Raw genomic sequence first — 22,986 nt, 5'->3', positions numbered from 1 at the left:
AGAATTCCTTGCAGCCTGCAACTTCCTCACAAGGGGAAGAAGTGGGGTAGACATTGATGTCTTCTCTGTCCTAGTGACCAGTGACAGTACCTGAGGGAATGGCCTGAAGTTCTGTCAGGGGAGGTTTAAGCTGGGTATTTGAAAAATGATCCTCACCCCGAGGGTGGTTGGACTGACTCCCCAGACCAGTGGTCACAGCACCAAGTCTGACAGATCTCAACAAACATTTAAACAATGCTCTTGGGTACATGGTGTGGCTTTTGGGGATGGGTTTGTGCAGGGCTGAGAGCTGGACTTGATGATCCTTGTGGATCCCTTCCAACTCAGCATATTCTGTGGTTCTCCTGGATTCTTGCAGCCAAACTTCATAGAATCCTGGAATAGTTTAGGTTGGAAAGGACATTAAAGCTCATCTTGTTCCATCCCCCTGCCATGGGCACCTTCCAGTAGACCAGATCCTTCCAATCTGACCTTGAACACTTCCAGGGATGGGACAGGTGAGCAGTGGTTTGGGTCTAAGGAATTTAGAATGAATAGAAAATCATCTCTGGTGACTGAAACTGCTGATGGATACCAGCTTCCATGGGACTGTGCCCCACCAGTGAGATTCCCCTCAGCTCACTGGTGTTATAACACCAAACACGGCATTTGTAGAGCTGAAAATCTCTGGAATGCTAAAAAATTTTACACGACAAGTGGAGTTTTGCACTGTGGTTGCTCTGGGGAGTCCCCAAAGCCCTGTGGCTTACATGAGGTGAGATAATCTCCTCTGTGTAATCACTTCCAAACTCAGAAGCTCAGAGAAGCAATAACAACCTGCTTTGGCTTTGTCACTCTCCTGGGGCTGCAAGAGCCTCTAAATCCCCAAATTACATGGAAAAATGTCTTTGCTGACAATGATATATTTTTAAATTCACCTGCAGAGCACCTTAATATCCACCCTGAAGAGCATCAGGAGGGAAGCAGGGAGACTGCAGAGATGTAGAGGAGGATCATCCTGGAGAACCACGAGTAAGGACAGCACATGCTGAGCCACCCATCCCCTCTCATTTTTCCTTGCAAAGAAGAAACCGCTTCAGTCTTCATCTCAGCTCCTACCTGGAGGCTCCTGGGCTCCAGTTCCTTATTGTACTCTGGGCTTAGCACCAAATCCAGGTGATCTGCTGCAGGTGTGTGGTGAGGACACCCCGTTGGAACACTCGCTCTGGGTACTTCTCACTGACCACAAAGGGCTCCTGGATGAGGACTGGCAGCTTTTCTGTAAGGAATACTTATGGATCTTGCTATTGCTGATATAAGGCAATATCACATCCAAAAGGTGATTTTTAATTTTTTCCCCCAAAAATAAATATTTTCAGGAGGACATTGCTGAGCTTTGGGTGTTGCATGTTTTTGTTTAAGACTGCAGGAACAGAATAAAGAGCTGGGAAAATCTTTTAGAGCCAAACCAGTGCAACAGTGGGGAGGGGAGACTTCATAGACAGGAAGTTTTGGGTGCCCCTTCTCTGGAAGTGTTCAAGACCACACTGGACAGGGCTTGGAACAATCTGGTCTAGTGGAAGGTGTTCCTGCCCATGGCAGGGGGTGCAGTGGGATGGTCTTCAAGATCCTATCCAATCCAAACCCTTACAGGATTCTATGGAGAAGACAGACAAAGTAAGTGGTTGGCAGCTGCCAACACAAGGAAGAATAATCAATTCCGTGCTGTCTTCTACAGCTTTTATTGGGTTTCTCTGTGTTTTAGGTTGTGCTGGATGATTTCAAAGTCCCAGACTGAAGACACACAGGGGATTGAAGGCAGCACCAAGGTAAAGCTCCTCAGGGTTGTGTAAGCTTCTCCCTACCTGTGCCATGATTTCCACCCAGCACTGTCTAATCAATCTGTACCTAAACTCTTGGTTTAGATCTTGTAGGATTGTCTCCAAACAGATCCCACTGCAAAGAGGGTTTTCCAGCTGGAAGAAACCTCTAGCAAGGAGTTCACACAGACAACACACTTTGAAGGAATGCCAGGAAGCAATTGCACCCAAGCAAATGAGTTCAGCTTGGCAGGATTCACCGAGGACCTGGCAATTCAGGTCACCCTCTTCCTGCTGTTCCTGCTCACCTACCTTGTCACCATCCTGGGCAACTTGGGGATGATCACCTTGATCAGAGCCAGTGCCCTGCTCCATTCCCCCATGTATTATTTCCTGGGCAACCTGGCTTTTGTGAACCTCTGCACTGCCACCATCATCACCCCCAGGATGTTGGCTGGGGTTTTGCTGGGGACGAGGGGGATCACCTATGCTGGGTGCATGGCTCAGACCTTCACTTTTGGGCTGTTTCTGGCCACTGAGTGTTTCCTACTGGCTGCAATGGCCTATGACTGCTATGTGGCCATTTGCCACCCCCTGCTCTACCCCCTGGTCGTGTCCCCAGAGTGCTGCTCCCGGCTGGTGACCGGCTCCTACCTCCTGGGGCTGACCAACAGCGTGGGACAAACCATTGGCATGTCCAGCTTGTTCTTCTGCAGCTCCAGCACCATCGACCTGTTCTTCTGTGACATCTCCATGCTGATCTCGCTCTCCACCTCTGACACCACCCTCAACCTCGTCATCCTGAGGACTTCTTCATCTTTGCTGGGTGTTCCCAGCATGCTGGTGGTCCTGGTGTCCTATGTGGCCATCATCTCCAGCATCCTGAGCATCAGCTCAGCTGAGGGCAAGCGCAAAGCCTTCTCCACCTGTGCCTCCCACCTCACTGCCGTCAGCACCTTCTATGGGGCATTGATTTTCATGTACTTAATCCCCAGGTCAGACACCTCCAGGGGAGGAGATAAATGGGCTGCTGTGCTCTACACTGTGGTAACCCCCATGCTGAACCCCTTCATCTACAGCCTGAGGAACCAGGAGGTGAAGGAGGCTTGGAGGAGACTCAGGAAAATAAAATTAGCTTGGACATCCGGCACATCTTAACGTTGTGGCCGGATACAATGGAGATGTGGGTGATATGCTGGGATTTTTGTGAAATAGGAAGAGAGACATTTTTGGGGCCTTCTGCACTTTGATTTAGATGATGTGCTGGCCAATTCAATATCAGCTGAAAATAACAATTTCACTCCAGTTTTGGTGTTTGGATGAGGCCTGGAGCAGCCTGGTCTATTGGAAGGTGTCCCTGCCCACAGCAGGAGGTTGGAACTGAATGAGCTTTGAGGTCCCTTCCAACCCAAACCATTCCAGAATTCTGTGACACATTTGGTGTTAAAGCATTGGATATATATGAAAAAAACCCAAACCCTCCAATCAGTGCATTATCTCACCCTGTGCCAGGTCCATGGTGAAATCCAGAGTGATGAGGCTCTCCTGGAGACTCAGAACAACTTGGGATGGAGGAGAAGCTGCTCAGCTGGATTAAATCAAGCCAGAGTCAAGGTAGTTTGCTGATTTATTGATGATACAAAACTCACAGGCACTCAGGGTCACTCAGCTGAATCCTTTTTTCCCAAATCTTGCCTAAAATTCCCTGGTTATTATTTAGTCTGCCTGTCTGGCTAAATCTCCCTGAGCTGTTTATGCTCCTGTTCATCTTTCCTCAGCTGTGCTGAGCCCCCATGGCAAGCCCCAAAGGGCCTCAACTCACATGTCCACAGATGTGGAGACATTGTTCTCAAGTTGCACCAGGGGAGGTTTCGGTTGGAAAGGGAAAATTCCTTCATGGGAAGGGCTGTCCAGCCCTGGAATAGGTTGCCAGGGCAGTGGTGGAATCCCCATCCCTGGAGGGATTTAAAAGGTGTGTGGATGTGGCACTTGGGGATATGGGTTAGTGGTGACCTTGGCACTGCTGTGGGAATGGTGGACTTGATCCCAGAGGATTTTTCCAACCTAACCATTTCTATGGCTCTGTGATCAGGACCGTGAACTGGGACCTCTTTGTGTAACGCCTGCTGTTCTCCCACCCTTCTACTCCTCCCTGCTGCCCTCAGGACATTGTTTAATTTAGGTGCAGACAAGATTGTACTTTTTTTTTTTTAAATAGGACTAAAGATTATTTTTAATGTTTTATTTAAAACATAAAGCCTCCATAATTTTTCATTGATTAAAACATTAAGGCATTTAAACATAAGCCCCAGAGCACCTCTCTTTGTTGTGGGGCCTTACAGCCATTGTTTGGTAATACAAAAAATATTTGAAAAATATTAAATATTTTAATAATATTTTGAGAAAGCATTTAATGGTTTTTAATTTCTTTGTCCAGCTGGTCTTGCCTTGGCCATCACCTGACCTTTAAACAGGAGTGTGAGCCCTTAGTGAATTAAACCCTGAGTCTCTGGCTGTGACACTGTCACTGTGCATGTTGTGGCTTTGTGCTGGAGCTGCTGCTCTTAAAACCAAAATGTTTTGGGTTGTTGTGCAAATGGGAATCAGGGCAATGAGGGTGAACTGTGTCCAGCTTCTGTGGGAACAGCACCTGACCATGCATGGGAGGAGCTGGAGCCGCCATGTGGGAAGGAGATGGGACATCCAGCATTGATATTTGCTCCGGTGGACACACATTCCTCAGGGGTCATCCTGTGTCCCCGCCCATAGCAGGGCATTGGAATGAGATGACTTTAAGCTCCCTTCCAGCCCCAGCCATCCCAGGATTCTCTGGCTGGTACAGCTTACTCCCTGTGAGTCTCCTGAACCCACTTTGAAGCACACATTGCAAAATGGCTTTTGAAAATGAGGTTTCCTGATCAAAAATGGGCAGATGGGAACCAGGTAAGCTTGGAAAAGGGAAAAATGCTGAGCGCTGCCCATGGGGAATAATTGTCCCAGACACGGGGACAGGAGAGCAGCTGTGGAGGTTGTGGTGGCCACCAAGGTAGAGATGAGCCATCGATGAGTGTTCTGAGTGCAAGGACATCACCAGCAGCTGGAGAAAAGCATTGACAGCCACTCCTGTGACTTCCTGCAATGAGAGTCAACCTCTGACTGAGACCTGGAGGAACAGGGAAGGAAAAGCTTCTTTGGGAGGGTGAGAAGAATAATATGAATTAGAGAATAATTAAAAAATCTTTCAAATTCAAGCCAAAATCCTTTTTTTTTGATGTTTCCTCTTGGCAGTGTTGTGTTCACAAATAGCATCGCCCAGTGTAGTGGTGCACCATTTTTTTTGCTTTCGTAAAATTTTTAATGTGTAAGTTGTATTATGTAATAAGGTTCCACACAGGTCTCCTCCCTTTTTCTCTCTCTTGCTAGCGCGGACAACCAACGATTTTAGAGGAAGCCAGGCACCGCCACTGCAGCCCAGGCTCTGCAGGCATCAATTCTGATGTGCTGCGGGCATCCCATCCCTAAAATTCCAGGGAGAAAAGTTGGGATGGATCCCAGGGCCTCTGGAGAAGGCTCATTGTGTGTACAAGTGCCTTAGAGACCCTGTGGTAATTGGTTGCGTGGGGATGGGGTAAAACTTAAATATTCCAGCCACGTTAGAGGATGGAAACAGAAAACTTCCTGGTTTTCGCCAGACCGATGGAGCTTGTGGACTTCAGCTCAAGGACCTGTGAGTATGTTAACAATCAGAGAGGGTGAAATTTTAAGTTTTGAGACAATTTTTTGCTGGGTGGGGAAAATTGTTCTTCCCAAATGTTTGCAGAAGGATATAATAACAAATAACTCCAGAAAATTGCAAAGGTTCCTCCTGATTGCAAAACACGTATTCCAGTACATCTGAACCTTCATTCCTAACTCAAATTTTGGATGAATGTTCCTTGTATCAGCAGAATTAGGAGGCAGACTCTAGGCAAATTGATGGAAGGGTCAATCTGAACCTAAAGGTCTTAAATTCAGCTCATCATTATCACCAGAAAATGTAAAAATAAATTGCAGCAGGAAAGTTCCTGCAGAGTTTTCCCTTCATCCTGATGGGCAGTTGCAAGACTTCTCTAAACCCTGGGTTGTCTCTCAATTCCTGAATCTCCATTTCTTACACTAGTTCTTTCTAATTTCCTGTGATCCCAGGAAATTATTTATATATTCCAAGAGATACATTTAAATGTATGTAATTACATAAAATATATAAAATAAAATTATATCTATGAGGAAAATATTTATATGTATTAAGTAATTATATCTCTAACTGCATATATAAATTAAACCTCTATATTAACTTTATTTATATAGTAAAATGTTAATATATTTAATTGTATATGTATAGTGGTAAATAAATCCTTAAGCCATTTAACTTCCTGAAACTAATTGAGTTGTTTTAACTAATGGTGTTTATTTACCAGTGCAGGTCTCCTCTTTAAGGGGCTGCTTCCAAAGTCCCAATGGAAATTTCCTCCTCCAGGGTTGGGCAGTGACAAGCCCCCAGCGTTCCTGTGACAAACAACAGATTCTTTTTGTCAAGTTTTAATGCTCTGTGTGAAGGTAAATTATTCCTGTTTTCCACACTAACACTGGCTTTATTTCTCCCTGGAAATTTTGGTCTGGGAGGTAAAATCTGATCAAGCAAAAAGGGCCCTGAGATGTAAGGAAACAAGTGAGTTTTAGCCAAAATAAGGCTGCAGGGAGTTGATCTGCTGCAAGGAGAGGGCTCGAGGTGGGAGCCTGTTATCACAACAAATCATCATCCAGCTCAGGGTCTCTGAGGTGAAACCCAGAAATTTATCATGAAATCCACAGCTTGGCTTGGAAGGGACCTTATGGATCCATGGGCAGGGTCACCTTGCACTAGGCCAGGTTGTTCCAAGCCCTGTCCAACCTGGCCTTGAAGGTCAATCATTGCATAGCAGCACTACCTGGATTATTTCCCAAATTATAAATATTCTGTTTATTTGAACTGTATTATCAGCATCTTACTCCTTCCAGTTAATCATGGCACCACAACATTTTTGGGGTCTCCAGACTTTTAAAACCCTTTTCTTTCTCCACACTTCTCACAGGAATGACACGAGTATCACCATATTTAAAGGGTTTTTAAATACAAATATCCTGTTTGAACCCAAATTTCAGTTTCATGGGAAGGAAGAGAAGAAATTTGGTTTATTTTAATTTGTTCTAACTCTCCTAAAGAAAATTTTAAAGATGTCCTGATCTCTCACCAGTGCTTTGTCTCCTTTGGATCTTCTAAACCAATGAGGTTTGGGGTTGTTTTTTGGGTGTTTTATGTTGTTTTCAGTTTGTTTTTCAAATTCATAATGATTTCTAAAGTCGGGATAAATTACTGGGGTTAATGCTTTGAATTTGATGAGTAATCATTCCCTTAACTTTTTCATGAGGTGGTATAAATCTTCCATTGTGCAAAGTGATTTATCAAACCAAATCAGTGGCTAAGCCAGACTAAAACCATCAGAAACAAACTCTCCAGTGAACTTCGACTACTTTAAAATGTATTTTGAACCAAACAGTAAATTCTGCAGTTCCTGCATCTGCAGACTGTGTTTGCTGATAAAAATTCAGCCATTTTTAACATGTTTGTGCAGAAAACAGGAATACCCTGACTCTTCATCTTGGCTTTCCCACAGCACCTACATTAGGATGGCAGCCAAAGGAAATGGAACCACCAATGCTCACTTTGTCCTCTTGGGATTCTCCGCTCAGGGCCGTGTCCAGGTTGTCCTGTTTGTGGTGTTCCTGGTGATCTCTGTGATCACCCTGCTGGGGAATGTGGGGCTGCTGGTGTTGATCAGGCTGGTTGCCCAGCTCCACACCCCCATGTACTTCTTCCTGAGCAGCCTGTCCTTCCTTGACGTCTGCTATTCCTCCTGCATCACTCCCAGGGTGCTCCGGGATCTCCTGGATGAGGATAAGGTCATTTCTCACTGTGCCTCACGCAGTTCTATTTCTACGTGGCCTTCGCCACCACCGAGTGCTACCTCCTGGCCGCCATGGCCTACGACCGCTACGTGGCCATCTGCCGCCCCCTGCTCTACTCCCTCTCCATGTCCCGAGGGATCTGTGCGCTCCTGGTGGCTGGCTGCTGCCTGGCCGGGGTCACCAATGCCGCCCTGCACACGGGCCTGGCCCTCAGGCTGAGCTTCTGCAGCCCCAAGGTCATCGACCATTTCTACTGCGAGGGGCAGCCGCTCATCGCCCTCTCCTGCACGGAGCCCGCGCCCAACGAGCTGGGCACGTTCATCACGGCAGGCTTCAGCCTGGCTGCCACCCTCCTGGCCATCCTCCTCTCCTACGCCTTCGTCCTGGCCGCCGTGCCGGGCACGCGCGCGGCCGCGGGGAAGCGCAAAGCCTTCTCCACCCGCACGTCCCACCTGGCTGCTGTGGCACTCTTCTACGGATCCCTGGTGTCCGTGTACTCCCAGCGCAGCTCCAGGAGCTCCCGGGAGCGAGACAAGGTGGCCTCTGTGTTCTACACCATGGTGACGCCCATGCTGAACCCCTTCATCTACAGCCTGAGGAACCAGGAGGTGAAGGCCAGGCTCGGGAGGCTGATGGGGAGGAAACACTCAGCTGAAAAATAGTGTTTCCTTTTTTATTTGTGTTTGCTGCCTGGTATTTTAATTTCAGGAATTTAAGCCCTTCTTTACCATTTGTAGAGCTTGAGGACCAGGAACTCTTCATCTCTGATTACTTGGGACCATTTCCTTCTTTTAGGGGAAAAAAAAAAGAAACTTTTTTCCATCTGCCTCATTGTGACACTCTCTGATTGTTTAGGCATCAGGATATCCCAGATAATGTAAAAATAAAACACAGCAGGAGACTTTATAAAGTGTTCTCCCTTCTTCCCAATTAGCAGTTGCAGCACTTCTCCAAATACCCAGCTGTTTCCCAATCCCTGAATCTCCATTTTTTATACTTATTCTTTCTACTTCCCTGTGATGCCAAGAAGCCAATTCTATATTTCAAGGACAAATTTATATATATTTAAAATTATATGTATATTAAGAAAAATATAAAGAAATTCTATACACAAACTTTCTTTACATACATAAAGATATATGTATTAAGATATTTATACGTATAAATTTATATATATAAAAAGAAGTGGGACATAAACCCTCAGGCTACCATCAAACTTCCTGAAACTGATGGTGTTTAATTACCAGGGCAAGTCTCCTGCTGAAGGAGCTGCTTCCAAAATCATCCATTCCAAGGATAATTTCCTGGTTGCTAACACCAGGGTGGGCAGTGACCCAACTCAAGGCTCAAGCTTGCTCAAAGAGCAGGGAGCCCTCATCTGGCATCTCTATGGATCATGGTGGAATTGCAACTGCTGCTCCCTATCCTGACATTTTGTTCATATTTTGGTTTTATTATTAAAAAGGCTTTGCTTAGTTTTGAGCAACTGTGCGATTTCCCCTCTAAAATAGAGACAGAGAAGAAGGAAGAACAAACTGTTGGAACTACAGTGAAACTGAGCACAGAAGGAGTGGCAGGAATACTCACCAGGAGCAAGTATGGGTAGAAACGGTTACAGAATCCCAGAACCATTTAGGCTGGAAAAGCCCTCTAAGATCATGGAGCCCAACTGTTAAGCCAGCTCTGCCAAGGCCAGCACTAACCCATATCTGAGCTCAGTGTAGAGGTCAGACCTGAGAGGTTCTTCCAGAGCCTAAAGGGGCTCCTGGAGAGCTGCAGAGGGACTCTGGGCAAGGACCTGGAGTGGCAGGACAAGGGGGAATGGCTTTACACTGACAGCATTTAGATTGGATAGTGGGGAAGAAATCCTTCCCTGTGTGGGTGGTGAGGCCCTGGCACAGGTTGCCCAGAGAAACTGTGGCTGCCCCTGGATCCCTGGCAGTGTCCAAGGCAGGCTGGATGGGGCCTGGAGCAGCCTGGGATAGTGGAAGGTGTCCCTGCCCATGGCAGGGGTGGCACTGGATGAGCTTTAAGGTGTCCTAGCACAGTCCCGTGCCAACACATTGACCCTCCAGCGTTTTGGCTCCAGGGCCTCAATCTGACAAACAAAGCATCTGGAGAAGTTTTCTTTGTCTTTAACAAGGAAGGAACTTTCTTCCTTGTTATCCTTAGCTAATTAGTCTATAATGGCTTATTAAGATTAATGAAAGAAGTTGTTGAAAAGCCCTCTGAGAAGTTCCATGATGATGATTAGGAAACTTTCTTGGCAAAGCCCAAAAGATCTTGTTAAGCTGGTGATCCCTTGAAAGATGGTTGGTCTCCCAGGATCACTTCTTGCTCTGGGAATGGGAGCAGCATCCCTTGTGCTGGAAATAGCTGTGAGCACCTGCATGGTGGGACCCTGGAGCTCAGACCTGCTGGTGGGCTTTCTTAATTCTTCATTTAAACCTGAAAATCTTGAACTGAAGGAGAGTGGATTTACACTGGATACAGCAAAGAAATCCTTCCCTGGGAGGGTGCTGAGGCCCTGGCACAGGCTGCCCAGAGTAGCTGGGGCTGCCCCATACCTGGAAGTGTCCAAGGCCAGGTTGGACAGGGCTCGGTCTAGTGGAAGGTGTCCCTGCTCATGGCAGGGAGTGGGAATGGGATAAGCTTTAAAGTCCCTCCCCACCCAGCTTTGATATCTATCAAATATATACCTTTATACCTTTATCATTTAATTATATCAATTCCAGCTTCTTCATCCAGGTCCAAATGTACCTCTCCCATTTCCCCCCAGACTTAAAACATCTCTTCTCCTGCTGTTTTTCCCAGAGAACAAGGAGACTACTTACAGTCCATTTACTTTTCAAACAGAAGTGAGTTCTCATGTAACTCCTCAGAATAAAACATCTACAACACAACACCAAAGGGAAAAGTTTTCTGCTTCCACCTTTCCCTGCCACAGCCAGGGTTTATCCCTCTGCAGAGTCCAAACTCATCCCACCCCCAAAAGGTGTCAGCAGGTGAGGGACAACCAAAATGAGGGGTGAGGAGAAGAGGAGGGAGAAGGGGAAGTGTCTGCTGAGTTTATCCAGACTATCTGAACTGTGAAAGAAGTTTGCAGGATTGCACTCAGTTTGCCCTCAAAAACAACAGAGGATATTTATCCTTTGGAATTTGTTAGGATGAGCAGAAAGTAGGAGTTTTTTTCCATTCTAAGTGCTTGCCAGGAAAAGGATTGCTGGTCTCTCCCCAGTATTGTGGACATCCCTGTACCTTCTTTATTGAGCTATAATTTGGTGAACTGTTGTTTTTGGCTTTTTAGGGCCTTTTCCAGACCCAAACAGCTCCCAACTATCCATAGATCAGGTGTTGAGGACTCTTTCATCTATGGAAACCAAGACACTTAAGTGCTTAAAGTTTGAGTGAAATGCATCTGTTAGGTTTTCAATATGTGTTTTGCATTCTCCTTGACATTCCAAGGTATATCTTGAGATCCTGACTTGCATCAGCTTCTTATCCCTCAAAGTCATAAAAAATTTGCACTTTTAAAGCCTTTTATCTTACTCATTTATCAAACACATTTTAAAATACTCTTATTCTTCCCAAATGCTCCTTCCCACCCCAGCAGCTTGGTTCTAATAAATAACTCACAGGTAACAATGAGGAATTTTATTGGAATTTAGGGATAAGGACAATAATCTTGCAAGAAAAATACATATTGATCAGTGCAAATAAGTTATAAACCAATAAAGCTGTGATTTGTTTTTTCCTGGGAGAAAGAAAGGTTTAATTGGAATAATGCCCTGAAATAATTCTGGGTGATTTCTTCCCATAGCCCTGTGGCCACAAAGGAAATTCAGGTTTGAGGCTCCCACTCCTGTTTCCTTCCAAGGAATATGGAAGGACTGTGGGGTCTATTTCTCCAGGATAAGTATTGTAATTGAGTTTTGTGAGGAACTGCGGAAGAACTTATATTAAACTCTGAGGATCCAGGAAAAATCCATGTAATTTAATTTAACTTTTTTATTCTTGCTTTAGAGGAACAGTTTGCTTCCACAAGGGCATGGAGTGGCAAAACAACAGGGAATGGCTTTAAGCTGAGAGTGGGTTTCGATGGGATTCTGGGAAGAAATTCTTCCCTGTGAGGGTTGGAAGTCTCTGGCACAGGTTTCCCAGAGAAGCTGTGGCTGCCCCATGCCTGAAAGAGTTCTAGGCCAGGTTGGATGGGATTTGGAACTGTCTGGTGTAGTGGAAGGTGTCCCTGCCCATGGAGTGTAGGACCAGGTGATCCCTAAGGTCCCTTCCAACTCAAACCATTCCAGGACTCCCTGATGCCACAAGCTGCACTTCTCTGATGCTGGCAGAGGTTTAACATCCTCCTCCTGCACTTCCCCAGCGCTGCCTTCACCTCCTTGTTCCTCAGGCTGTAGATGAAAGGGTTGAGCATGGGGCTGACCACGGTGTAGAAGACAGAGGCCACCTTGTCCCGGCTGCCGTGCCGTGACGCCGGCTGCAGGTACATGAAGAACAGGGAGCCGTAGAACACGGACACGGACGCCAGGTGGGAGGCGCAGGTGCAGAAGGCTCTGGCCCTGCTGGGCACCAAGCACATCCCCAGCACGGTGTGGAGGATGCGGCCGTAGGAGAGCAGGATGACCACGCTGGTGCCCAGCCCGTTGGCGGTGGCCAGGGCGAAGATGGCGGCCTCGCTGCCGTGCGTGTCAGAGCACGCCAGCCTCAGCACGGGGCTGGCGTCGCAGAAGAAGTGGTCGACGCGGCGGGGCCCACAGAAGGAGCCCCCAAACGTGCAGCCGGTGTAGAGGAGGGCGCTGAGGGAGGCCACGAGGTAGGACCAGGCCACCAGCTGCCAGCAGGCCCGGGGGGACACCACCATGGCATAGTGCAGCGGGTGGCAGACGGCCACGTGCCGGTCGTAGGCCATGGCGGCCAGGAGGTAACACTTGGCTGTGACAAAGAGAGCAAAGAGGTGGAATTGTGTCACGCAGCCAGCCCAGGAAATGGTTTTATCCCCAAATAACAGATCTGTGAGCATTTTGGGGGAGATGACGGTGGAATAGCAGACGTCAGCCAGGGAAAAGTGGGTGAGGAAGAAGTACATGGGGGTGTGGAGGCTGGGAGCCACCCAAACCAGGACCATGAGCCTGATGTTCCCCACCAAAGTGACAATGTAAATCAACAGAAAGAGCCCAAAAAGAGGGGCCTGCGCCCAGGGAGTGTCTGTAATTCCCAGCAGGATGAATTTGGGCTGTGTGTAATTTCCTCCCATGGCCAGGTGTTACCTGCTGAGGCAAAGGGAAGAAATACATAAAAATTGTAAAATCCAGAGTTTCACTTTTTGGGTCATATTTAACTCCAATTAATCACAGTTTTGATTGCCATACATTGGTATATTCCATATATTTTCCAAACATAAATTCTATACTTTTTAATTTATCAGTTGAGGTGCCTAGAAAAGAACACAGAGCTTAAAGAAACACAGATGGAAAATATGCTATTTTGTGCTTGGATACATAAAATCATGGATTTATTCTGGCACATGTTAATTAACAATGAAGAAAAGAATCAGATGTATATTCCCTTCTGATTTGAAAGAAATTTGTTTCAGGAGGCACCTTAGAGGAATCTCTTTGGAGATAATGTAAACCTGGAATGGGAGAAAGTCCCAGTGCCAGTGAAATCCCAGATTACACCACATAAAGAATATTTTTCCTTTGCTTCTAATTATTAATCCAGTCCATGAAACTGTTATAATATATATCACTCACAATGGATAAAAATCACATGGATAAATTCACATTTTATACCTTTCTGAGCTCCTGCAGGCTGAAACATCCAAAAACCATGGGAATTAAGATAAAGCTTACGTTGAATGGGAATGAATTTTAAAACAATCCAGTTCCGGAGGCTGATTTGTTGACAACTGCATTCTTCTGACAATTCTTTATAACTAAATAAGAATTGTCCTTATCACTTCCATAAATCCATTTATCTTGCTTTAGCTGCCTAAGGAAAACAAAAACCAATTTGCAGAAGCTATTACTCCCATTTATTATAAAAAATCCTACTTTTGGAAGGCTGTTTTCCAGCACAGCCCCAAAGAAGAGGATAAGAGGACATGAAGAAGGAACCCAACTTCTTTCTCTTGGATTTACAGCTCCTCCTGTGCCCTCACTGTGGCGGTGGGAGCCAAGGGTTTATCCCAAACACAGCAGAGAACATCCAGGCTGATGTGGAGAGGGATGTGCTTCTTCCCTGACTCCAGCTCTGAGCCTGTGGGTGACAGGGCTGTAAATATGTTCCCTTTGCTCTCCTGGGACAAAACCCTCAGGGCTCCTCATGGCACAGCACATAAACAAAGAAAAGAGGGGGGGGGGGGGGGGGGGGGGGAAGGGACAGAATGGAATTCTGAAATCGATTATGCTTCAGGGATCTCAAGTCCATCACATGGATGAGCCACCACGTCACATGGACACGTGGCACCAGCAGTGACCAGTGGTCAGAGGGTCCCCAGGTGTCACACAAAGCACCTCCAGCTCTGGAGCTGCTGATGTCCCTCTGTGGACACCAGGCAGGCCAGTTTTCCTTCAAGGATGGGATTATCCAAGGTGAGGTATCTGCAGCCCAGGTGTCCACAGCTGGGCAGGCAACTCTGGGCACCTTCAGACAGTGATTAACTGTCCCAAGAGTGAACTAATTTGCATTAATCAGCCCATCTGGGGGCTCCATCCACACCTTGACCCACAAACTCTATTTAAGCTCAGCCCAAGGAGGTTGCTCCCTCTGCAGAAGTCCCGGTTGCCAGTTGAACAACATGTGCACATCTCTGAATTCCTTTAATCTGCACCTTGTCTTGATCACAGATCCAGCCCTGACCAGGATTGAGTTGGTTTTTGGATGTTTCAGCCTGATGGAGCTCATAAAGGTATAAAACATGTATTTATCTATGTGAACTTTATCCACTGTGAATGATATATAACAATTTGATAGACCGGATTAATAATTAAATAAATACCCAATTAAAAAAAAAAATAGAATTTAGATCAACCTTGGACCTGCCTCAGTGTCACCAGCTGTCTGGGTGGTTTGGAGTCTTGGCTCAGAGAACATCAAGAGGCTTGGAATAAATCTGATTCTGATTTATTAAGCAAGCTGGAAGGTGGGAAAATAAGGTTTTTGAGGAAGCCAGTGGTGATTTGGTGGAATACAGTCCTGGAAAATGATAAAATAGATCTGATTGGGTCAATGACAAAGAAATGGAGCAGAAATACTCATGGAAAGCAAAAATTGCCAGATTTCTTGGAAAATGCACAAAGGCAGAGGAAGGATTGAGTGATAAACAGTTCAAAGGTTTATACTTAATTACCTGATAATTATTTAACTTTTACTGTTTTGCCTTCTTGGTCATTCTTTTCTAAGTTTCAAAAGTTTCTTATGAAAATAACTGGATTTCCTGGTTTTATTTATTATTTTGAGAAAAGAGGGGGTGTTTGTAGTTGTGCCTGAGGGATGGGGAATAAAGCAGGAACTAATGGGAGCCAGTGGTGAAATTTTGGTATGGAAACTCACCAAATTCCAACACTGATGTTAAAATGTTGTTTTTGCAGAGCTACACCCAACCAAAACATCAGCACGAACTGGGTGATCTTTAGGGCCTTTTCCAACAGAAACCATTCCAGGATTCTGTGTACATGACACATGGCACATCCTCTTCCAGCCTGCCTGCAGTCTCTTGATCCCTCTAATTCCACCTAAGATATCATGGGATGTGTCATTGATAACTGATAAATCCCACCTGTGGACCCAAACTCTACTTTGTGGGCAGCTGAGATATTCCTGGGAATACCTGGAGCAGAATAAGAAGGTTTATTGGACTCTGGGTCATGTTCTGGCAGGTGGGTCTTGTACAGACCTCCGAGTGCAAGGCCAGGAGCAGCCTGGAAGCATTTTGGGCTCATTCCTTACCTGGAGGCTTGGATCAGCCCTCACCCCCTGTAATCCCAGCTGGCTGCTCCAGGGATCCATCCAGGACAGCCTGAGCTGTTTGCAGGGGATACCTGGAGCAAACCCCCCCTCCCTGACCCTGAAGTAAAGTTATGTTCACTATAAAAATTAAATTATATTTCTATTAAAGGATGTTTTGCTGATGGAGAGGGTTCCTCAATGAACCTTCTGATCCCGATGCTCCTCTGGTGAGGTAAGAATTGGATTTTTATCTTTAATCCTTTTATTCTGATTTGTTGTGTTATCAGGGACAGGGAATTCTGTCTGGCTCTTTTTTTTCCTTCCCTCATGCCAGGGCTCTCATCCATACCTTGGTTTCAGCTGGAAATGAAGTGGGATTCATGGAGGTTTGTGAGGGAGAAGAAAATCCAGTAACATGTAGGTGTCAGTGCACACATTTAACCCAGTAATGTTTTGCACTTTATGTATAAATATAAGGGATAATGTATATTTGATATTGGATTTGAATATATATTTATGATTTTGGATCAGAAAGGACAGACATCTAGGAGATCTCTGGCCTTGGATGGCAAGTTAACCATTTTTACCCATATGTATTTATGGATATGGGGCTCGGAGCACCCTGGGCTAGTGGAAGGTGGCCCTGCCCATGGCAGCAGGGTGGCACTGGATGATCCTTCAGGTTCCTCCCATCCCAAACCATTCCAGGATTGTGTGAAAGGTGTCAGGATCCCTGTATAAAGGTTACGTGGGTCTAACAATGACAACATTCCTGACTTCTGTGATTTCTGGGCTGGATCAGGGAGGCAGCTCCCATGAAAAGCCTTTCTGGGAAAGATGGAAGGACAACATTCTAAATGGATTAATTTGCAATTTTAACACAGTTTGGAGATAATGAGATATCACCCATAAGTCAAGTCAATGAATTAATTAATAAATAGCTTCATATTTGAAAACTGGGTAAATTTCCAGGTTCAGTTGAACCAGTCACCTTTGCCCTGTCCTTTTTACATCCCAAATTTCTGCCTTTCAAAGCCTTCAAACAAAGCTCTAATTAGTTTTCCTCTTTATGCCCCTGGTGGTTTGCCAAAAACAAGTCAGGAATATTATCAGTGGAGTTTGTATCCAGAGATTTGCCCTTTGGCAGTGGGGAGAAGGGAATAATAACAAAGCAAAACAAGAAAAAAACTGAAAACCTGAAATTAAAAGATGAAGGGTGATAATTATTTAAAAAGTCCAAATTTTAGGCAAGAAATAACTCCTGACCAAAATTGCAGCTCCCTCATTTCTCCACATTCTGGATGAAAACTTGGTGCTTGCAAGGATGACAAATCAACGTGGTTTTTGTTGTCAGAAAAAATCCTTTCCTTGTAAAAAGTTGCATTTAATCTACTTCCAAATTAATTTAATTCGTGGTTTTACATGAACAATTTATTTTTGCTCCTTTGGTGCACCATGGTCAATCCTGAGCGATGTTAAAGAACCACAAAAATCCTTTTAAGGTATGAAACTGAGAACTAAAAAGGGAAAAAGGTTAAAAAATATCCATCAGTATTTCCTGTATGTCACCACCATCTACTGGACATTGCTGGGAACATGATCTCCTTTTTATTTTACATAAAATCCCCTTTTTTCCTGTAAGCCTTGGGTAGCAAAGTGCCTTGTTCTTGCTCAGGAAACTGAGAAGTAGGCAATAAATAAAACAATAGCACTGTGTTCCTGATCCCACCTGGATAATTTATTTCCCAAGTGTCAGCTCCTGAGCCTGTTGAAAATATTGGGTGTTTGAAGTTCTCACATTTGGAAACTGCTTTAAACTACACTTTATTTTGTGTCTTAGGACAATTTTCAGCTGATACCTCAGGCTGTCTGAATCCTTCAGGTGAAGTTAGATGGAATATTTGGAATAAATCTTTCCCTGAGAGGGCGGTGAGGCCCTGGAATGGATTTCCGAGAAAAGCTGTGGCTGCCCCATGCCTGGAAGTGTTTAGGGCCAGGTTGGATGGGGTAATCTTGGTGAATCCTAGGGCAGCTCATTGGAAGCTCTTCTACTGCTTTGCCCAAAGATTTCCTGGAATTTGGATGCCACAATGGAGATCCTCACCACAGGAGGACGGGATGAACACTCCATTAATAATTCCACACCAACCACCTACTTCTCAGCAGGAAGAAAATATAACCCATGGATTTTAACTGAATTTATTACCATTCCAGGTGTCCAATCCATCACACAAAGTAAAGTTGGTTGGTTAAGTAAGAAAAAGTGAGGCTGGACTTTAGTTAAACAAGAAATTGAGGTAAATTCTGTGATGGAAGCAGGTGGATTCTGCTTCTAGGGGGAAATTCAGGCCCAAAAATGTTTGGTTTTCCTTATTTTTAACACCTCTGTCATCTTCATAAGGATAATGAAAAGCAGCTCTAAATCCTCCTTAGTAACTCCAGAAGACCATGGAACACCTGAAAGAGACGTCGGGTTCTGGGGGTGAACTCAGCCCTTCACCCAAGGCTCAAGCAATAATGAGGATTTCCAGGTTTGGATCCATTTGTCAGGAGCCAGCAGTGCCTACTCTTGGTTTACTCTCTGGTGCAACTCTGTCAAGCCAGAGTTATCCAGGAGAAAAATCCATCTTTTTTTTTATTCTGTCTGTTGTAGAGTGGCGTTTAGGAGCTGCTGATCTCTCCCTGGTGAACAGCAAGATGGAACATGAATTTATCTTTTGTCTCCAAATCAAGCATCACATCTAAAGCAAGGTGAGGTAAGACAAATCCCAGCTCTTATTCCTGCACCAGGAGAAAATACACTAAGGGAAGTCCCATTTTCCAATGCTTTCACCTAGAAAATCTCTTCCTGGCACACAGGGAGCTGGTATTTATTCTTCAAGTGCTCAGGCTAGATAGGGAATGGTCAAAATATGAGAAGTAATTTCATTTTCTCAGGAATTATCAGGAAAATAATGGAATCTATGATTTATTTATTTTGGTACGGTATTTCCCTTCTTAGACTTAAATATGCCCCTGCTTCCCCTGGAGAGGGATAGTGGTGCCAGGAACTTGTGTTTTTTCTCTTTCAAGAAGAATTTACCTTTTATTGACTGAAGGTTTTGTAACTGCTTGACAAAAAATTAACATTCTTATCATTATCAATGGATTTATGTGCATTAAACACTTCAATCTAAAGACAGAAAGCAGCTGAACTGCTCATATAAAATGTTCAGTATGACTGGAGAAAATGAGATGTTTACATCTGAATTTATTTTCCTGGGCTTCACCACCCAAGCAGATCTGCAGGTGATGTTTTTTGTCTTGTTCCTTGCCCTCTACGTGGTCACTGTCCTAGGAAGTCTGGGAGTCATTGTGTCGATCTGCGCCTCCGCACCCCCATGTACTTCTTCCCGAGCCACTTGTCCCTGCTGGACATCTGCTGCTCCTGCTCATCATCCCCCGGAGCCTGAGGGATTTTTTGGTGATTTCCTTCATGAGGGGCATCACCCAGCTCTTCTCCTTCGCCACCTGGGCCACCACCGAGTGCCACGTGCCGGCCGCCATGGCCTATGACCGCTACATGGCCACCTGCAGGCCCCGGTGCTACTCTGTGCTCACATCCCAGAGGATTTGCATTGGGGTGTTGGCCGGAGTGCTCAGCTCCACTCTCCACACCATATTTCCATGTTCCACGTCCCATTCTGTCACTCCCAGGCCATCGAGCACTTCGTTTGTGACAGGCCTGCGCTGCTGGCCCTGTCCTGCTCCGACACCCGCGCCAGCGAGGCCGTGGTGGGGCTCAGCGTGCTGAGCACCACGGCCCATCCAGGTTCATCCTGGTGTCCTCCCTGTCCATCCTGGCTGCCATCCTGCGGATGAGGCCTCATCCACCTGCGCCTCCCATCTGGCCTCCGTCGCTCTGTCCCACGGCAGCTCCACCCTCACCTGCGCCTGTCTCCAGCTGCTCCCTGGAGCAGGACAAGCTCATCTCCCTGGGGTTTTCCATCACTGTCCCCATGCCGAGCCCGTTCCTCTATGGCCTCAGGAACACAGACTTGAGGAATGTCATGAGGAGAACAGAAAGTCGGATCCTCACTGCCCGGGTCCATCCATGGCTCCTGGTCAGCTGAAAGGAGAGGACAACCCTGCTGCGATGAGGCGTGTTAGATTTTGGACCCTCAGGAAGAGAGGTTGGATATCAGACCCTCAGGATCCCAGAGTCACAGTCCAGACTCATCTTCCAGGCCGTTGGTGCCATGGTGTCCCTGCAGCAGCACTGCAGGGAAGGGAGGAGACATCTCCTGGCATTGTCTGGAGCGCAGGAACCAAGGGGGAATGTGGCAGAGCAGAGCCAGGGTCGGAGATGTCCCATCCTCAGGGACACTCCCTGTGCTGCAGGACAGGAACTGGAGATTCCAACCTTTCAGGGAGCTGCCCTGCCCTCCCTTGATCTTCCCTCCTTTTTTGAGGGAATGTCCATGTGGAAAGGGCTTTTATGGAAGCACCAAGCTGCTGGCCAAGGCACTTGGACTCGTTTTGTGCCTTCTCTGGGAGAGAAAAAAAGGAAAATGGGGGAGTCGAGGGGGTGATGGTGTCATTGGGACACCCCAAGGTCTGTGGAGGGGGAGCCAGGTGAGTGAGGGATGAGGGGGGTCAGGAGAGGTCCTCCTAAAACCCAAGGGAGGCTACAGCCCAAAAAATGCCAGAAAATTATTGAGGGGTTTGTGTGCAAAATACTTAAAACTGCAAAGATTCTAATTTTCTATATATTGAGAAACAATCTTGATTTATATATAAATTGATTTTAAAATAAGCCCGTGTCCCGGCTCTGTTATAGTCAGGATTTTAGACTGTAAGAAATTCTGAATATGGATCTGTAGGGTTTGAAAAAACAAATAAAACGTTTGTGTACATAAATGAAAAAATAAAGGGGCCGAAGAGGTAAGACAAAGTGGTCTGTGTGAAGGACCTAGAAACAGCTCTGTGTACGCGGGGTTCTTTCTCCCTGCTCCCGCTGGAACACCCGCAACCCGGGATCTGGGATTCACCGAAATTGGGATTTATTGCACCCCGAAAACCGCTGCGCATGCGCGGCGGCCGCTACACACTGAGTGCTGCCGCCTTGTGGACACCGCCGGTACTGCGGCTCCGAGCGCTCCGGGCGCTTCCCGCGGCTCCGCCGGCACCGGGAGCGGGAGCGGGACCGGGACATGGAGCTGGACCGGGAGCGGGACCGGGAGCGGGACAACGACGGGCAGTGGCCGTGCGAGGCCGCGGGGCTCTCGGCCAGGGCCGCTCCCGGCAGGAACCGCGGCCGCTGAGCCGGGAGCGCAGGCGCGGAGCCGGGAGCGGCCATGGCGGAGCCGGGGAGCGGCGGTGCCGGGCCCGGAGGTGAGCGGGGAACGGGGACCGGGAACGGCCCCGAGCGGGACCGGGGACAGCCCCGAGTGGGGAACGGGAACAGCCCCGAGCGGGACCGGGAACGGCCCCGAGCGGGGAGCGGGGACCGGGGACAGCCCCGAGCGGGGACCGGGGACAGCCCCGAGAGGGAGCGGGAACAGCCCCGAGCGGGGAGCGGGGCTGGCCCGGGAGCTGCGGGCACCGGAGCCGCCTCAGCCGTGGGGGGTCCGGGGCGTCGCTCCGGGGCGGATTCTGTAGGGTGCAAAATGAACATTTTGGAGTAAAAAGTGAGTTAATGTGCGGGGGAGAGAAGGAGTGCTCTGAGGTGACAGTGGAGCAATCGGCAGTGAAGGTGGGGAAAGTCCCAGGCGAATAAAATGGATTGTAAAATGCACGTGGGAAATGGGAGCGGTTCCAGCAGCTTTCCTTGCCTGTGCTCCCCAGGTGCTTTCACTGCTGTCTGGCTTTCCGGAGGGCGCACAGTGTGGGGTGACACAGCTTTGGAGGGTTCTGAGTTTTCCTCAGCTGTGCAGGGCTGTCAGGATCTGGAGGCTCTCCTGTTTCCCTGAAGGAGGATGCCCTGGGGATTTGCCGTACGTGGGATTTGGCTGAGCCGTGCTGGGCTCGGATCCTGTGCTGGTCCTTGGCACCGCCCTCACTGCTCAGACCCTTTCTGTACCCGCCCAGCTGGGTCAGAACAATGGGCCCTCCAAGTGCAGGATTTATCTCTTATCCCCATCCAAGTGGATTTATCTCTTGCTCCCATTGAAATTGAAGTGCTGTTGCAAAAATACAATTGATTTCTGAAGAAAAATGTGCCACAAAAGCCATTTTTATTGTCCTTTGTTTCTCAAATTTCCACTCCTGTTTATTTCTATTGCTGCAACAATAATTAATGTCACATAAATAACAATGGGAAAGGGGAATAAATGGAATGTGACTGAAAATGCTTAGTTTTGATATTTGGGCAGGAACTGGTCAGTGTTCAAAATGTTCAGGCCACAGCAATATGAGCACAGCCACAGGAAAATCCAGGAATTGCTGAGTTCAGTCCAGGGACACCTTCCACTATTCCAGGGTGCCCCAAGCCCCGTCCAGCCTGGCCTTGGACACTTCCAGGCACGGAGCAGCCACGGTTTCTCTGGTTTGTGGGCACAGGAGGGAAGTTCCAGCAGGAGCTGAGGAGTTCCCTTTGCCCTGTGCAGCCCCAGCAGGGCTGTGGGAGCAGAGGCTGTGGGAGCAGGAGCTTTGCCCACGGCCTCGGGCAGTCTGTGCTGCCCCAGCCCCCAGAGCAAACGTTTGTGGTTTAACATCCCGTGCCAAGGAGATGCCAGCCAGGAACGGGAATGGGCCGCGGAGCAGGGACGGGGCCAGGCACAGGGGTGACATCCAGAGGGTGCCACCAGCCCGTGCCTGCTGCCCAGGCTGGCATGAGCAGGCTGGTGACTGTCCCTGTGCTTGCTCTGCAGGATGAGGGAGCCAGCCCTGCCTGGAGGAAGAGGAGGAGGTGTGGGAGGACGGAGACAGCGGCCACCAAAGGCTGGGGAAGGCACAGGTCCAGGTGGGAGATGCTGCCTTCCAAGGAACTGTCAATCCCAGCTGGAGCACCTGTGCTCACCTGGATCAATGGTACAGGCAGGAGAGGCTTGTCCTGAGCCAGGGTTTCATTGGAGGGCTCTCAGCTCCTTGGGAATTGCTTAAAGGTAGGACTGAACTTGGTTCTGCACTTCCCATCTGTTTCCCATATGAGCCAAAGTGTCAGGGTCTGGGCTGTGCAGGAATTGAGTCCTGTGGGTTTTTTCTCCCTGCTTAGTCAACCTTGAGCACAGCTTTTTTCTGGGGGAGATGCTCC

General features: G+C 47.3%; 3 protein-coding genes and 1 pseudogene across 3 annotated transcripts; 3 read left to right on the top strand and 1 right to left on the bottom strand.

The window, feature by feature from the left end:
- Positions 1-2,006: 2,006 nt before the first annotated feature.
- Positions 2,007-2,957, top strand: LOC120499599 (olfactory receptor 1052-like). The gene has a single exon (XM_039703488.1). The coding sequence runs from the start codon at positions 2,007-2,009 to the stop codon at positions 2,955-2,957; it is 951 nt and encodes a 316-aa protein (XP_039559422.1).
- A 2,266-nt stretch (positions 2,958-5,223) lies between these two features.
- Positions 5,224-8,694, top strand: LOC120499590 (olfactory receptor 1019-like). Its single transcript, XM_039703474.1, is given in 4 exon segments — positions 5,224-5,526; positions 6,257-6,395; positions 7,493-7,788; positions 7,791-8,694. Coding segments are annotated over 2 exon segments (939 nt in total). The 5' UTR covers positions 5,224-5,526; positions 6,257-6,395; positions 7,493-7,505; the 3' UTR covers positions 8,447-8,694.
- A 143-nt stretch (positions 8,695-8,837) lies between these two features.
- Positions 8,838-14,163, bottom strand: LOC120499589 (olfactory receptor 8J2-like). Its single transcript, XM_039703473.1, has one exon. The coding sequence runs from the start codon at positions 13,054-13,056 to the stop codon at positions 12,061-12,063; it is 996 nt and encodes a 331-aa protein (XP_039559407.1). The 5' UTR covers positions 13,057-14,163; the 3' UTR covers positions 8,838-12,060.
- Positions 14,164-18,516: 4,353 nt separating this feature from the next.
- On the top strand, positions 18,517-20,547 carry LOC120499591 (annotated as a pseudogene).
- The last annotated feature ends 2,439 nt before the right edge of the window (positions 20,548-22,986 follow it).

This window comes from Passer montanus, unplaced genomic scaffold (assembly GCF_014805655.1).
Source record: "Passer montanus isolate IOZ18808 unplaced genomic scaffold, ASM1480565v1 scaffold163, whole genome shotgun sequence".
In the NCBI taxonomy this organism is placed as follows: Eukaryota; Metazoa; Chordata; class Aves; order Passeriformes; family Passeridae; genus Passer; species Passer montanus.
The sequence above is the reverse complement of the archived record's forward strand: the minus strand, read 5'-3'. Positions and strand labels throughout refer to the sequence as shown.